The 13,837-nt window shown below is 34.9% G+C and overlaps 2 protein-coding genes across 5 annotated transcripts in view; one reads left to right on the forward strand and one right to left on the reverse strand.

Moving 5' to 3' along the window:
* Window positions 1–6,951, reverse strand: part of LOC107555390 (bromodomain testis-specific protein-like) — a 19,286-nt gene extending 12,335 nt beyond the window's left edge. For 2 of the 3 annotated variants that reach the window (XM_016238167.1, XM_016238165.1), the window contains exons 1-5: window positions 6,077–6,691; window positions 3,730–4,014; window positions 3,467–3,604; window positions 3,230–3,371; window positions 2,999–3,120 (exon numbers count right to left, since the gene is read on the reverse strand). In XM_016238167.1, the coding sequence (XP_016093653.1) occupies window positions 2,999–3,120; window positions 3,230–3,371; window positions 3,467–3,604; window positions 3,730–3,927 (600 nt within the window). In that variant the 5' untranslated portion in view covers window positions 3,928–4,014; window positions 6,077–6,691. The other variant, XM_016238166.1, reaches the window with a different exon arrangement.
* Window positions 6,952–12,828: 5,877 nt separating this feature from the next.
* LOC107555391 (transforming growth factor beta receptor type 3-like) overlaps window positions 12,829–13,837 on the forward strand; it is a 140,008-nt gene continuing 138,999 nt past the window's right edge. For both annotated transcript variants that reach the window (XM_016238169.1, XM_016238168.1), the window contains exon 1: window positions 12,829–13,035. The gene's annotated coding sequence lies outside the window, so the exon portion shown is untranslated. The remainder of the gene's footprint in view (window positions 13,036–13,837) is intronic.

Genomic DNA, 13,837 nt, shown 5'->3' on the forward strand with positions numbered 1-13,837 from the left:
TATTAAAAACTTTAGGAGTCAGCTGTCCACGGTAGTCCTTAAGATATCAGCACAATAACACACTTAGCAAAATATCGTCTAATTATCTTTATCAATAAAATCCCAGAAAATATTGAGACAATAATAATTAGTTCAAATAAAGTATCAAAAGCAAGAAATCATATGGTTTTATTGAACAAAACCATTAAAATACATAATGTATTACAAACAATAGAGCTAATGTATATTACGCATTACAACAAAGGCCTGCAGAGGGCGCCAACGGCCTGATGATTATTTTTACACATTGCGGTGCGATCTAATACTCGTTTAATATTGACCAAGCACCATTTAACTTAAATGTCCACTTAATCTTTAATATTTGGCCATTTCTTTGACAGATATGTTATAGCCACTGTAATTAAAAGAATATGTGGACATCAAAATGTGTAAACAGAGTGATGGTTTGAGCTTTTATTTTGAAACCGCGATGTATTTACCTTACAAATCTGATGAAATGGCACATGTTGCGTTCCCAGATAAACGTTATTGTCATGCTACGTGCAAACAGATGACTTTGGATACAAATACACTAGCAACAGTCCTCCTCTGCCCTTTCATTCGGCAACATTTCATTCATACCCCCATGACAAACTCGGAGGTACTGGATGAGAGTGTGAAGTAAGGACTGGTGGGAGAAAGTTGTTTGAATTTTTTGTTTGTCATCAAACGGTTGACCACTGCCGTGTGTTCATCCTGTCGCAAAATGTGGCAAAAAAGTCCTACACAACGTTAATAGTGTGATTAAGGTGTACCAAAAAAATTAATAAATTGGATACTCCACATCTTGATTCGATTTGGGTTTACTTCGAGTATGATTTTAGCCAGACTAGTAAACACTAATGAATTAAGACATATGGAGTATTCCACGAATTAAGACGTGGAATATTCCTATTTTAGTCTAGGGCTGCCACTAACGACAATTTTTATTTTGATTAATCTACCGACTAATTTATCGATTAATCTAAACAATTAATTTCCCCCACAAAAAAAATCTACAATTTTACTTTATTTTATTAAACCAAATGAAATCAAAATGTCTATGAAATCCTTTTTTTTAAAACAAAAGTGCAACAGAGTGCAAGCAGCAAGTGTCCATCTCATAGTCCAAATCACTGAAATCAAAGTTCAGTATTATAGTGTAAGAATGACAACAAATCCACGTGTTCTAGTCTACTAATAATACAATAATCAAAAAACTTTTTAAAGGAGTATTTACTAGAAATGTTATTTACCAGAATTTATTTAAGAGAAAAATATAATTGTGCAGTATTTCTGAAAAATAGATTTTTTTTTTTTTTTATAAAATCAATTAATTGGAGATGCTTTTTATTATTAAAATTTAATGGAACCATTCAAATGGAATCCAGAAAATAATGCAAAACAGAATTTGGTAAAGATAAAACTGTAAAACTCGATTAATTAGACAGGCTTTTGAGTAATACAATTTAATTTAACCATTAAAACAGAGTATAGACAAATTTGGAAATAAAACTGGATTTCATAGTGCCCTATAATTATAATAATTTTTTTTGTGGTAATAAAAATAGATGTAAGTGAACAATAGCCTTTAAAATTACTTAAATTCCATATATAATAGCAATGAGGCAATAATAATTAGTTCAAATAAAGTATCAAAAGCAAGAAATCATATGGTTTTATTGAACAAAACCATTAAAATACATAATGTATTACAAACAATAGAGCTAATGTATATTACGCATTACAACAAAGGCCTGCAGAGGGCGCCAACGGCCTGATGATTATTTTTACACATTGCGGTGCGATCTAATACTCGTTTAATATTGACCAAGCACCATTTAACTTAAATGTCCACTTAATCTTTAATATTTGGCCATTTCTTTGACAGATATGTTATAGCCACTGTAATTAAAAGAATATGTGGACATCAAAATGTGTAAACGGAGTGAGGGTTTGAGCTTTTATTTTGAAACCGCGATGTATTTACCTTACAAATCTGATGAAATGGCACATGTTGCGTTCCCAGATAAACGTTATAATAAACCCAAACTCACAACAACATTCAGAGATGGAGTTTGAGACGCTCCACACATGTAAATGATAAGTTCCTGTGGAGCTAATGTGAAAGGAGCCGCTGTGTGATGCACGTACTTAACCTACACGCATGTAAATAATTAAAGCGCATATACTGTATTAGAACGGCATCGCATATAATTATTTAATTAAACCGTAGCGTTTGTGAATTCACAATTATGATGTTTAAATGGGTTTATATAAATATATCATGCAGCCTTGGGAAACAGTCTAATGTGTTTTATGGATTCTCGTCCGTGAAATGCGCCACTTCTGGTATTTTGCCGGTTAGTCGACGCGAGCAAATAATTATTTAATTAAACCGTAGCGTTTGTGAATTCACAATTATGATGTTTAAATGGGTTTATATAAATATATCATGCAGCCTTGGGAAACAGTCTAATGTGTTTTATGGATTCTCGTCCGTGAAATGCGCCACTTCTGGTATTTTGCCGGTTAGTCGACGCGAGCAAAATGAAGTCGAGGATTTTTAAAAATCGAATAGTCGAATAAAATCTACGAAATCGCGACAGCCCTATTTTAGTCCCATTACTGAAGTGCAGTAAAGACATGTATACACCTTAATCACATTATTACCGTCATGTAGGACTTTTCGCCACATTCTGAGACAGGATACATACATGGTAGTGGTCAACCGTTTGACGGCAAACAAAAGAATGTATAGCATGACAAAATAATTAACTACACTTGAAGCTTTCAGTAAATTAAAAATGAAACACCCAAAACTGTATATGGCATCATAACGAAGATGAACTATATGTTTATACGTGAAATTCTGGAGGGGATGTCAATGAGTAATAACACCCAAGTTCAGTTTGTACTAGAGGCTTATGATACAGCTGATACACATGTTACAAGTGCAAGTGGTTTGAGAGGAACTGACTTTGGCTGAGAGTTGTGCAGACAGGGGAGCAGAGGGAATTGTGTGGAGAGCATCCCGAGGGATGACGGTCACTGTTTGTTGGAAAACCACTTCAGACACGGGAGACTGTGGCCTCTTTAACACTGCAAAAAAAAGGGCTAATATTAACTTCATTTTCACTGTACTACACAACGCAGAAACTTGATACATGTAATTTGTAATCCATTTAATTAATTTAAATGGCCTGAATACCTGCGGTTGCCTTCCTTCCTCCTTTCACAGGAGCTTTAGTTGTCAGTACAGAGATCTCAAACTCATCTTGAGGCATCTTTGCCACCTTCTCCAAAAAAAGCTTCTCAAGGTCTTGAGCCATCAGAACAATGTCATCTCCTGGCTGAAACCACACACACACAAAAATTGAAGCCAAATGCTGCATATCAAATCTTCAATTCTTAGCAACATTACACAAAACAACAGCAGAGTCCTCACCCGATTGTACACGTAACAGTTTGTGAACATGTTGTTGAAGTCTTCTATACACTCCATTGCCTTCCAGTAGTAATTGTTTTCAAGACGCTTTTTAATGGTGCTCAAGTCCATAGGGTTCTTGATGATTGCATAATAATCCTAAATTAAGTGGAAATATTGAAAATCACCAATAACCTTGAGCAAGCACAAAGATTAAAGGTTTGTACCTACAAACGGTGTAATCAGTAAAATAGCTTTAAATGACAGAGCACGCTGAGACTTACTGGCAAATGGAGTCGGACTGCATCCACAGGCTGTCTGAAAGGCCAGGAGAATTGATGTCTCCACAGGGACTTAATCACCACTTTTTCTAGATACTGCAACTGATTGGTGAGGTGCCCAGGCTTTTTGGGGTTCTTGAACTGGGGGGGAGGGGGATTCCCATTCTGTGGGGGTTTCACATCAGACATCGTCTGAGCCATTCCAGGAAGTGGTGACCAGTATGGAAAGGGCTTTTGCAACTAAACTTTGGCAGCTCAGTGAGCATTACACACCCACTGTCTGTGCCACTGTAAACAGGGAGAGCAGGGTCAACATCCTCATGCCATTCTGCACTGGCGTTTATTCTTTTTAGGCAAATCAGAAAAAGCAGCAGATTTGAGCACACGCAGTCCTTCTATGACAAGTGTAAATGCAAGTGTAATAGCTTTTTAGAAATACACACATGCTGTGTAAATTTCTAGTTAATGACATGCTGCACTGTAGTCCTCAGGACTACTGCAGGTTTCACGCGGTATGCACTGCCCTCTACTGCCTAATAAATGATCACTACAACGCTTTTCAGCTTCACTCCCAACAAAAGGCATCTTTTTAAGTTGAAAATTCAGTATCTGAAATAACTCACCCAAGATAACCTTCAAAAAATAAATACAAAAATTAACAGATATGTGGAAGGAAACTTGTCGGCTAAAAAGTCTGAATATGCTGGCCTTTCTTTTCTTCTAAAAACAAACTGATAGCATAATAGACTGAGAACTTGTCCAGCACATTAAAACTAGACCATTGCTGTTTAGATGAAAACTGCCAATGTGACATTTTTCAGACTAATCTAAAATGAACTTAAAATAAAACACAAAAAGCAGAAACTGATATTACTTCGTTTCTACCAACCATTTGTTTCAAGGCAAAACTTTAAATGTATCCCTAATTTATATGCACAACACTTACCCATTTAAACTGAGGGTTCTAGATTCAAGGTACTCATTAGATCAATAAAAGCGAACACTCTTACTTTCGAAATCTGGACAGTGAAATCATGCTCAAGAAGTCACAGAACTCCTTTAAACGGTCTCTGAAGCTCTCAAGCTTTATTTAGCTCAGCTAACTTACAGAGGTTATCCTCCTCCATCACACTTACCCCAAACTAAAAGGTCATCGTCCTGCTCAGTAAAATAGTATTTTTGTCATACAAAAAACATTAACAAATTATATTGATCATTATGTGTACTTTATTTAAATAAAAAAGAAAAATAAATCACTGTACAAGAATCCTATGAACTTACAAAATTTATTTACACAAGAAAAACAATTTAAAATGGTCTTTTTTTTGGTAAGCTATATAAAACACTTAGTTTCACACTGGTTTGCTTCTGATTGGGAAGGGAATCTTTTTGTTTTTGGAGGGGAGAAGGGAATGTTGTCCATCATCGATAAAGTCCACTTTAACGATGAAGATTCATGTAAAAAAGAAAAATAAATCACTGTACAAGAATCCTATGAACTTACAAAATTTATTTACACAAGAAAAACAATTTAAAAAAATAAGTTAAAATGGTCTTTTTTTGGTAAGCTATATAAAACACTTAGTTTCACACTGGTTTGCTTCTGATTGGGAAGGGAATCTTTTTGTTTTTGGAGGGGAGAAGGGAATGTTGTCCATCATCGATAAAGTCCACTTTAACGATGAAGATTCATGTTTTTTTTTTTACACCTAAGTTACAAGTTTAACATGTTCACAATTTGTTTATACAAACGTATCGACGTTGTGACAATTTATTCTCGTTTGTTGTGGACAAACACGTGCCAATTTGTCAAATTACAGACTGCACATAAGAAGAATGACATTCACCTAACGTTACTCGGAACAAAAAGAAGCTTTGTAGGTCAACAAAACAGACGAGCAATTTAATGTTGAACTAGAAAAAGCTCCCTATACTTAAGGGGTGCAATATATACACACCATCCGTTGCGTTTATATGCGAGATCTATTTGTTCCTTCACACAATCCAGGGCCACGCGTTATCCCGACGACCGCTTATGGATGACGCAACACTAACTTCCGGCTCAATATTACCGCCACCTGAAGTGTCGCCTTTGCTTAAATAATCAGTTTTAGGGACAAGCGTTAGCTTATACAAGCATAAAACACACTACGGATAATTAGAGACTGGTTTACATGAATAATCGTGTTAGCAAGCCTCGAGACACAAAATGGCGCCGGCTAGCTTTAGCACAGCTAGCCACACATTACCCCGCCCCGTCAGATGCTGACATTGAGCTCAGTTAACAGTCCCTCCCCTAACCATTCCGCCAGCTAAATGAAGCTAGCTCAACCTGGATCCAAAATGTTACCTTTCCGTCTCGGGAACGACAAAGAAAGTTTAAACTGCCGAACTGAGACAGACGATGCAGCGCAGGATGAGCTCTGCTGGAAAACTTCACCAACCGAAGGATCTTGTTGATGCTTTGCGCCCGAAAACCCCTCTTTGAAAACGACTTGAAGATTTTTGAGCTTAGTTTTAAACGCCAACAGAACAAATTAACATCATATACGTGTGAAATAACGCTGTTTCTTTGAAAGGTTAGTCATCAATGGCGGATGTTTCTCACGGCAACCGCCTGGTATTTATACCCTCCTGCTGAAAGCGCCCAATCCCATTGGACAAGACCCCTCACGTGCTCCCTTCTTCCCCCTCGCTGCTTTAATAACGAGAAAATATTCCTTTAAAACGTATAGCATCGAAATCTCCCTCTATTTTATACCCTAAACGACTCCGAAACGCTGTTTTACAATTCAACCTGTTTATTTTTTTTGCGACGGCGAACGAACTCCTATAAGAAACAGACACGTACGTCAAGAGTATTTTTTTTAAAAGTGCGACATTACTGGTCTCCGGACATCACATGACCGTTCTAGAACATTCTGTCCATCGCTATAGCTCAATTGCCCTCTTTAGTGTCTGTTAAATTATTACATCGTGGCTCTTTTCCGTGGCTTTGGTTGTCAGCTTCTGGCGAGTGTTGGACATCGGTCATCCCTGCAGCTTGAAAAATCTCACCAAGAGAACTATGATATGATAGAGCACTGAGCAATGCTGAAGGGAGGCGAACGCAAACTAATGCGCATGCGCACTTTCTTGACAGGGATTGGCTTCTCAGTTGACGCCGTGCTCATCTTTTGTGTAAACGCCGTACAACCTTCATTAAACCTCTTCAAGCAAGCTTCATCAGTGTTAAACACAACCCAAGACGAATACATAGAAAGGGAGAAAATATAACAAAATAAATAAACATGTTTTTTAATCAAAAAATGGAGCAAGAAAATCTCTGAGCATTATACTTTCTATGATTGAAAATCCGCGTTTTTATAATAAAACTATATAAAATATAAGTTTTCTCCAAAATGAACATTTTGTTATCATTTACCCATGTTGATGCAATCCTGTTTCCTTTTTGTCTTCTGTGAAACACAAAAGGGGATTTTAGGCAGTATGACAGCCTCAGTCACCATTCACTTTCATTAATGTTTTATCCGTACAACGAAAGGATATGGTGACTGAGTCACTTTAACTAACAATTCCTTTTGTATTCTACGAAAGAAATAAAAATAATACGGATTTCGAACAACATAAAGGTGAAGACAATTTTCATGTTGGCCTATCTTTAACTCTTTATTCCATTTCACTTATTCGGCAACAACATTTGAAACAAACTTTCCACAAGAGGGCACCATAAGCCCTATTTTGAATGGAAAACGCTTTTACTATGTTTTCTACCTTACAGTGCTGCTATACAAAACTTACAAAATAGCCACATGTATTTTTAAATAGGCTTACACTTGTAATTGCACATTTAACCTACTTAAAGGAATGGATTAGCAGTGTTCTCTGCTTAACTTTGCTTTTATAAATATTTAGAGAGAGCTATATGACATAACTTATGTCATACATGTTGATTCATGTTGTCATGTTTGTTTTTCATTCTCATTTTTGTCTTTAAGGCAACTAAGTATCCGTACATAAACATCCCCTGTATTTGCTCATACATCAGATGAAAGGCTTCGTCATGCCATGTGGCTCCAAGGTCAAGAGTTCAGAACCCGACATTCCACAGGGTCACTTATGAGAAAGTGTTATTCGGGAAAACATTTTCACAACTATGGATAGAGAGAGATATGGCCATGATGGGAGAAGAGATATATGTATTCATGCAGCTGTTATGTACACTCTTAAAAAATGCTGGGTTGTATTAACCCAATTTTGGGTCAAATATGGACTAACCCAGCTGTTGGGTTACATTTTTCAAATTAAATTTTAAACCCAAAACTTGGGTTAGTCCATATTTGACTCAAAATTGGATTAAAACAGCCCAGCATTTTTTAGAGTGTATGTAGAAGATATGGTAAGCCCTTTCATTATTAAATGCAGTATCATCAGAGTATATTGCTAAGCACTATAAGCCAGATGTATTGCAATAAAAAATATATATATTGTTAACACTTTACAATAAGGTCACATTAGTTAATGTTAATGAATGCATTAATTACCATTAACAATGAGCAACATTTGTTGCAGTATTTAATTGATAAAAAATGGTTAATAAATATAATAATAGTAATAATAAAACGGCTGTTGTTTTTTTGCATTAGGGCCATTAAATAATTTTAATAGATACAAAATTTTATTTTAATAATTCATTAGTAAATGTTGAAACTAACATTAACTAAGATAAACAAATGCTTTGGAAATATTTTTCGTTGTTAGTTTACGTTAACTAATGTGGTTAACTAATGTTAACAAATAGGACCTTTTTTTCAAGTGTTACCAAATTCTCTGTTGTTTTACAGATGGGTTTCTTTATAATTTTACAAATGTCCTTCATTTTTTAAGAAAAACAATTGAATTCAAAGGGTTTGACAAAAATCATAAATGCAAGCAAAACAAAGGAAATCAAAGAATTAGAGCAGAGATTCACGTTCAGGACTAGATTTGGTTGCATCTTCCTCCCCGTCGGTGCAGATGCTTTGAGTAGGCCTGGTTCTGAGGCATACATATGCATGAGAAGTGAAAAATGACATGAAGCCTCTGAGTACATCTTCATTGACACTCAAAAGCAGCATATCAATGTTTTCAAGACAGCAAGAAGCTCCAAAACAAAGTTTTCTATCTTGCAAGGGTGCTGTCTCATTAGTGGCAAATCAAGACTCTGACATTTACACTGTAAGCAGTGGTAAAGCATTTCCATTTCCTTTAGAACAGAGTGGAACATTTCAGTCAGACAACATGAGTCTGTTTGTTCGGGAAAACAAGCCAGGAGAGGAGGCAGAGGCAGAATAAAAAAAAATGAAAATGCAAATCAAAAGTAAACAAATATATCCTGCAAAAACAAACAGACACAAATATGCATCCATACAAAGGATGTTCTCTAGGATGTTTGCTTATGTTTTAAACTAAACTAAGCATATCTGACCAAATGCAATTGCAAATGGAAAACATCACAACCAATGCTTGCATATGTATTTTGGACCACCTTGATGGCCACGTCTTTTATAGCAGTTCATTATTGAATGTATTCAAAGTATTGTGCACATATCCCAACGCAACTAGAACACGTGCTCAGTCAAAAAGAATCAAAATTAAAGAAACATAAAACAGCACACTGTTTTATCTGCTCTCATATAACTTGAATATAATACAACCCAAACAATGCCTTTTTGTCAGGCAGTGCAAACAACAACAAGACCTTGCTTGGGTTGAAACATTGCAAATGCAATAAGTTAATTATTGATTGCCAGTGGGTTATTAATTAGTTAATCCCACAATCAAGATCTTGTTAGTAAATGTTTAAGGCCCAAAAGCCAGTTTTTGGTCCAGAAAGAGGTTAGTGTCTAATGAAAGGCCAGTCTAAAATCAGGTCAGCATGCTCTTTGCCTTGAATCAAATCAGTTGGCAATGACAGACTGATACTGCTATCGCTAAAACATTTAACAGATAAGACACACACTACAGAAGATCTGATTTACTACTATAACTATAGAAATGATTAAAATTTCACTTAGGATTTCACCCTTATTTCATGATGAGTCATGACAGATTTCCATGTCTTAAATTGCTTCACATCAGGAAAATGCTGATTTCATTTAAATGTATAAGAAGGAATAAATGCAGATGCGGTGTTTCAGATATAGAATCTAAATTTTGTATTTTTTTGTCCCCTGACTGTAGTTACTTCTGAGGGTTGTGGAACCACATATTGAGATGAATGTAGGTCTCTTGGATGGTACTTGGTGTAGATGACATTGAGACATTTTAGATTAGATTATGACTGAGGTCATACTCTTTATGGTAAGTGTTTATTGTACACTGGGTTGAGGTGAAGCATCCCACACATGGAGCATTTGCCGGGGCTTACAAAATAATAAAGTAAAAATTGTACAGTAATCAACCTAATAATAAAGTTCATTAAAATGTAATTGCTTAACAGAACAGGAATACATTTAAATATAAATAAATAATAATCGGAAGTTCATAAACTTTTCGAATGTATTAAATATGTCTTAAAAATGTTACTTGTTCATGTTATTAATGCATGTGAATATTTAGCTTTGACAATACTGGGCACTTTTTATTTCATTTTATTAATAATTGTATTTTAATCTAATAAATAGTTAATAACATGTATTTCAATTTTTTTTTAGTCAGTACAGTTTGTGTGGAGTAACTCAAACTCTATTTTTAAATGGGCTCCTGGGGATTCTTGAAAATGTTGCTAGAATTAAGAGCCACAAAAGACATTTTCCAAAGCTTAAAAGTTAAGAAGAGTGCGAGTTTGCCTCTTTCTGTTTTAATAATGTATAAAGTAATGTTAACGTGGAAGTATTATCATGTTTATTTATTCTGTCCTATACACTGTGACCCTTCCAAATAATAGAAGGAGACATTTTCAGCATTACGCCTTAGCATAAAATAGGTAAAAGCTTGTTTGTGCAGATGCTAGGTGGGTGCCAAAATAGATATATGTTGTGTCAGATAGAACAAGACAGCATGTAAAACCGCATTGTTCTAACACTAAGCTTTATCATAATTGTATGACCTCATAATAATCCTCTAATGAAGAGGAATGGGCTATATGAAGAGGACTTTATGGAATGTGCTATACGTGAAAATAAATGGAAATAAAGGAAATATTGTGTTTAAAAAGTGTTAAAATGTTGAAGAGAACTTGTCACTAATCAAAGCAAAGAAAAACACAAAACTTTTAAAACATAACTTTAAAACTCAACTATCCTATGATTTTTATATAGCTAGCAATAATTGTATAATAATATTGTTATAATGTTTATAAAATACATTTGATATTATATTAATAAATATTATTGTTATTACCAGTGTTGGGGAACGTTACTTTTAAAAGTAATGCATTACAATACTGCGTTACTCCATAAAAAAAGTAACTAATTACGTTACTTGGTTACTTTTTATGGAAAGTAATGCATTACGTTACTTTTGCGTTACTTTTTAAATCTGGACAGGGCTTGCTTGTTTGTTTTTAAAATAAAAAAGTTATATTTTTGGCAAATATAAAAGCCTTTTCACACCAAAAGTGAAATGAATAAGCCTCAGGCTGAAGGAAATGTACATTTACGTCCGCACAGTAGAATGCAGAAGAAGACATTTCAACACACTTCAGCAATAAAAAAAGACACACAAATGTTTGTCTAGAGTAAATTTAGCTTATTAGTATGGTTGAACTGGCTCATCGAAGGCCAGAAGCAAAGACATTGGTTAATAGAATGGGATTAAATACATAAAGCATATTTGTGTTGTTTAACATTTAATTATTGCAGGTTTGCGTCATATTCTGAGTTGCATATTTTGTTCATTTTGAGGAATACTGAATCTGTGTGTTTTTTTTTTCTTGTGAGTGAGATGAATTAATGCATATTCATATTTATTTTAGAACTGTAACATCTGATTTCTCTCAACATGGGTACAGGGGAGCTGTCAATCAATAAAATGGAAAAAAGAAAGTAACTTGCGTTACTTATTTGAAAAAGTAACTCAGATATTCTCTTATAGATTAAAAAGTAATGCGTTACTTTACTAGTTACTTGAAAAAAGTAATCTGATTACGTAACTCGCGTTACTTGTAATACGTTACCCCAACACTGGTTATTACAACAACAACAACAACAACAACAACAACACCAAAAACAACAACAACAATAATAATACCTTTTAAAGTAAACTCAAGTGTCATGACTGTGGAAGTTGATGTTGACTTCATCCTCTCATTTGTCTTGATAAATGTAAATCGCATTAAAATAAAAAAGTTATATTTTTGGCAAATATAAAAGCCTTTTCACACCAAAAGTGAAATGAATAAGCCTCAGGCTGAAGGAAATGTACATTTACGTCCGCACAGTAGAATGCAGAAGAAGACATTTCAACACACTTCAGCAATAAAAAAAGACACACAAATGTTTGTCTAGAGTAAATTTAGCTTATTAGTATGATTGAACTGGCTCATCGAAGGCCAGAAGCAAAGACATTGGTTAATAGAATGGGATTAAATACATAAAGCATATTTGTGTTGTTTAACATTTAATTATTTTTTGTTCATTTTGAGGAATACTGAATCTGTGTGTTTTTTTTTTCTTGTGAGTGAGATGAATTAATGCATATTCATATTTATTTTAGAACTGTAACATCTGATTTCTCTCAACATGGGTACAGGGGAGCTGTCAATCAATAAAATGGAAAAAAGAAAGTAACTTGCGTTACTTATTTGAAAAAGTAACTCAGATATTCTCTTATAGATTAAAAAGTAATGCGTTACTTTACTAGTTACTTGAAAAAAGTAATCTGATTACGTAACTCGCGTTACTTGTAATACGTTACCCCAACACTGGTTATTACAACAACAACAACAACAACAACAACAACAACAACAACACCAAAAACAACAACAACAATAATAATACTTTTTAAAGTAAACTCAAGTGTCATGATTGTGGAAGTTGATGTTGACTTCATCCTCTCATTTGTCTTGATAAATGTAAATCGCAGCCTCCTCCTACTGCCCCCTCCCACTGAAATACACACAGACACACAGAAAGCGGGAGAGGTATTTAAAACTTTTTTGAGATCTGTCACAGAGTTTGTCATCCCGAAAACCGTGGCGTTTGTCGCACGATTAATTACCACACTGACAGAAGATTTCGCTCTGGTCCTTTATTTGATCAGCCGAAGGAAACGTTACACCGTGAACTCCCTACGAAAGTTTTCTTCAGCATTACTGAAGATTCGCTGGTATGTCACTTTGTTTCTATCTTTGCTTTTTTTTGTGACGTGTAAATTGTCTTAGGATTGTTGCAAGTCCAGTTTATGGTTCTTGTAAGAAATGTAGTTTTATATAGCATGTTTACAGTCGCATGCACGTTTCCCAGCACGTTGAGTCTTGCGACGTGACAAAACTAGAACGCATCCATTATGATCAATGAAGCTGATGTCTACAATGCAAAGTGACATTCTTCAAGTGCATGTAAAGATATAAAGCCCATTTGAGTTCATAAGTGACTGTAAGATGTTCATGTTCGTTTTTTAAAACTGAACTATAGAGTTTTTAAGTATGCATAATGTCTTGTCTGCAGATGTTGTGATTTGGTCATGAGCTGTGAAAGGTGAGGTAGCCTACTTGTGGTGCCTTTTGACAGCTGAACTGCAATGTGAAATATATCTGCAGAAAAAAATATATTCACTGTATTTTTCTCCATTAACATGAAGCCCAACTCTTTTTTTTAGGATGAGTGGACTGCCCTGCACAGGAATTTAGTTTAATCAAATTAATGTACATAGTTCACATAACACTGGAGGTACTTGTGAAATTCTCAAACAGGCCAGTAAGTATTAGATATTACACCTTTGGGAATAGTGTTGTCTAATAGTTCAAGTGACTGCTATGAAACAGAAAATACTCATATGATGTCTTGTGCCATTGAGTGATCATTTGGCTTAGTGCATTCTTTAGATAAGGTTCTTCAGTGATTAACAGCAGAGAAGTTCATGTTAATTATGTTAATTGTCTCCAGTATACGTACAGTTCTAGACCAGT

This window comes from Sinocyclocheilus grahami, unplaced genomic scaffold, assembly GCF_001515645.1.
Source record: "Sinocyclocheilus grahami isolate Dianchi unplaced genomic scaffold, SAMN03320097.WGS_v1.1 scaffold533.1, whole genome shotgun sequence".
Taxonomy (NCBI): domain Eukaryota; kingdom Metazoa; phylum Chordata; class Actinopteri; order Cypriniformes; family Cyprinidae; genus Sinocyclocheilus; species Sinocyclocheilus grahami.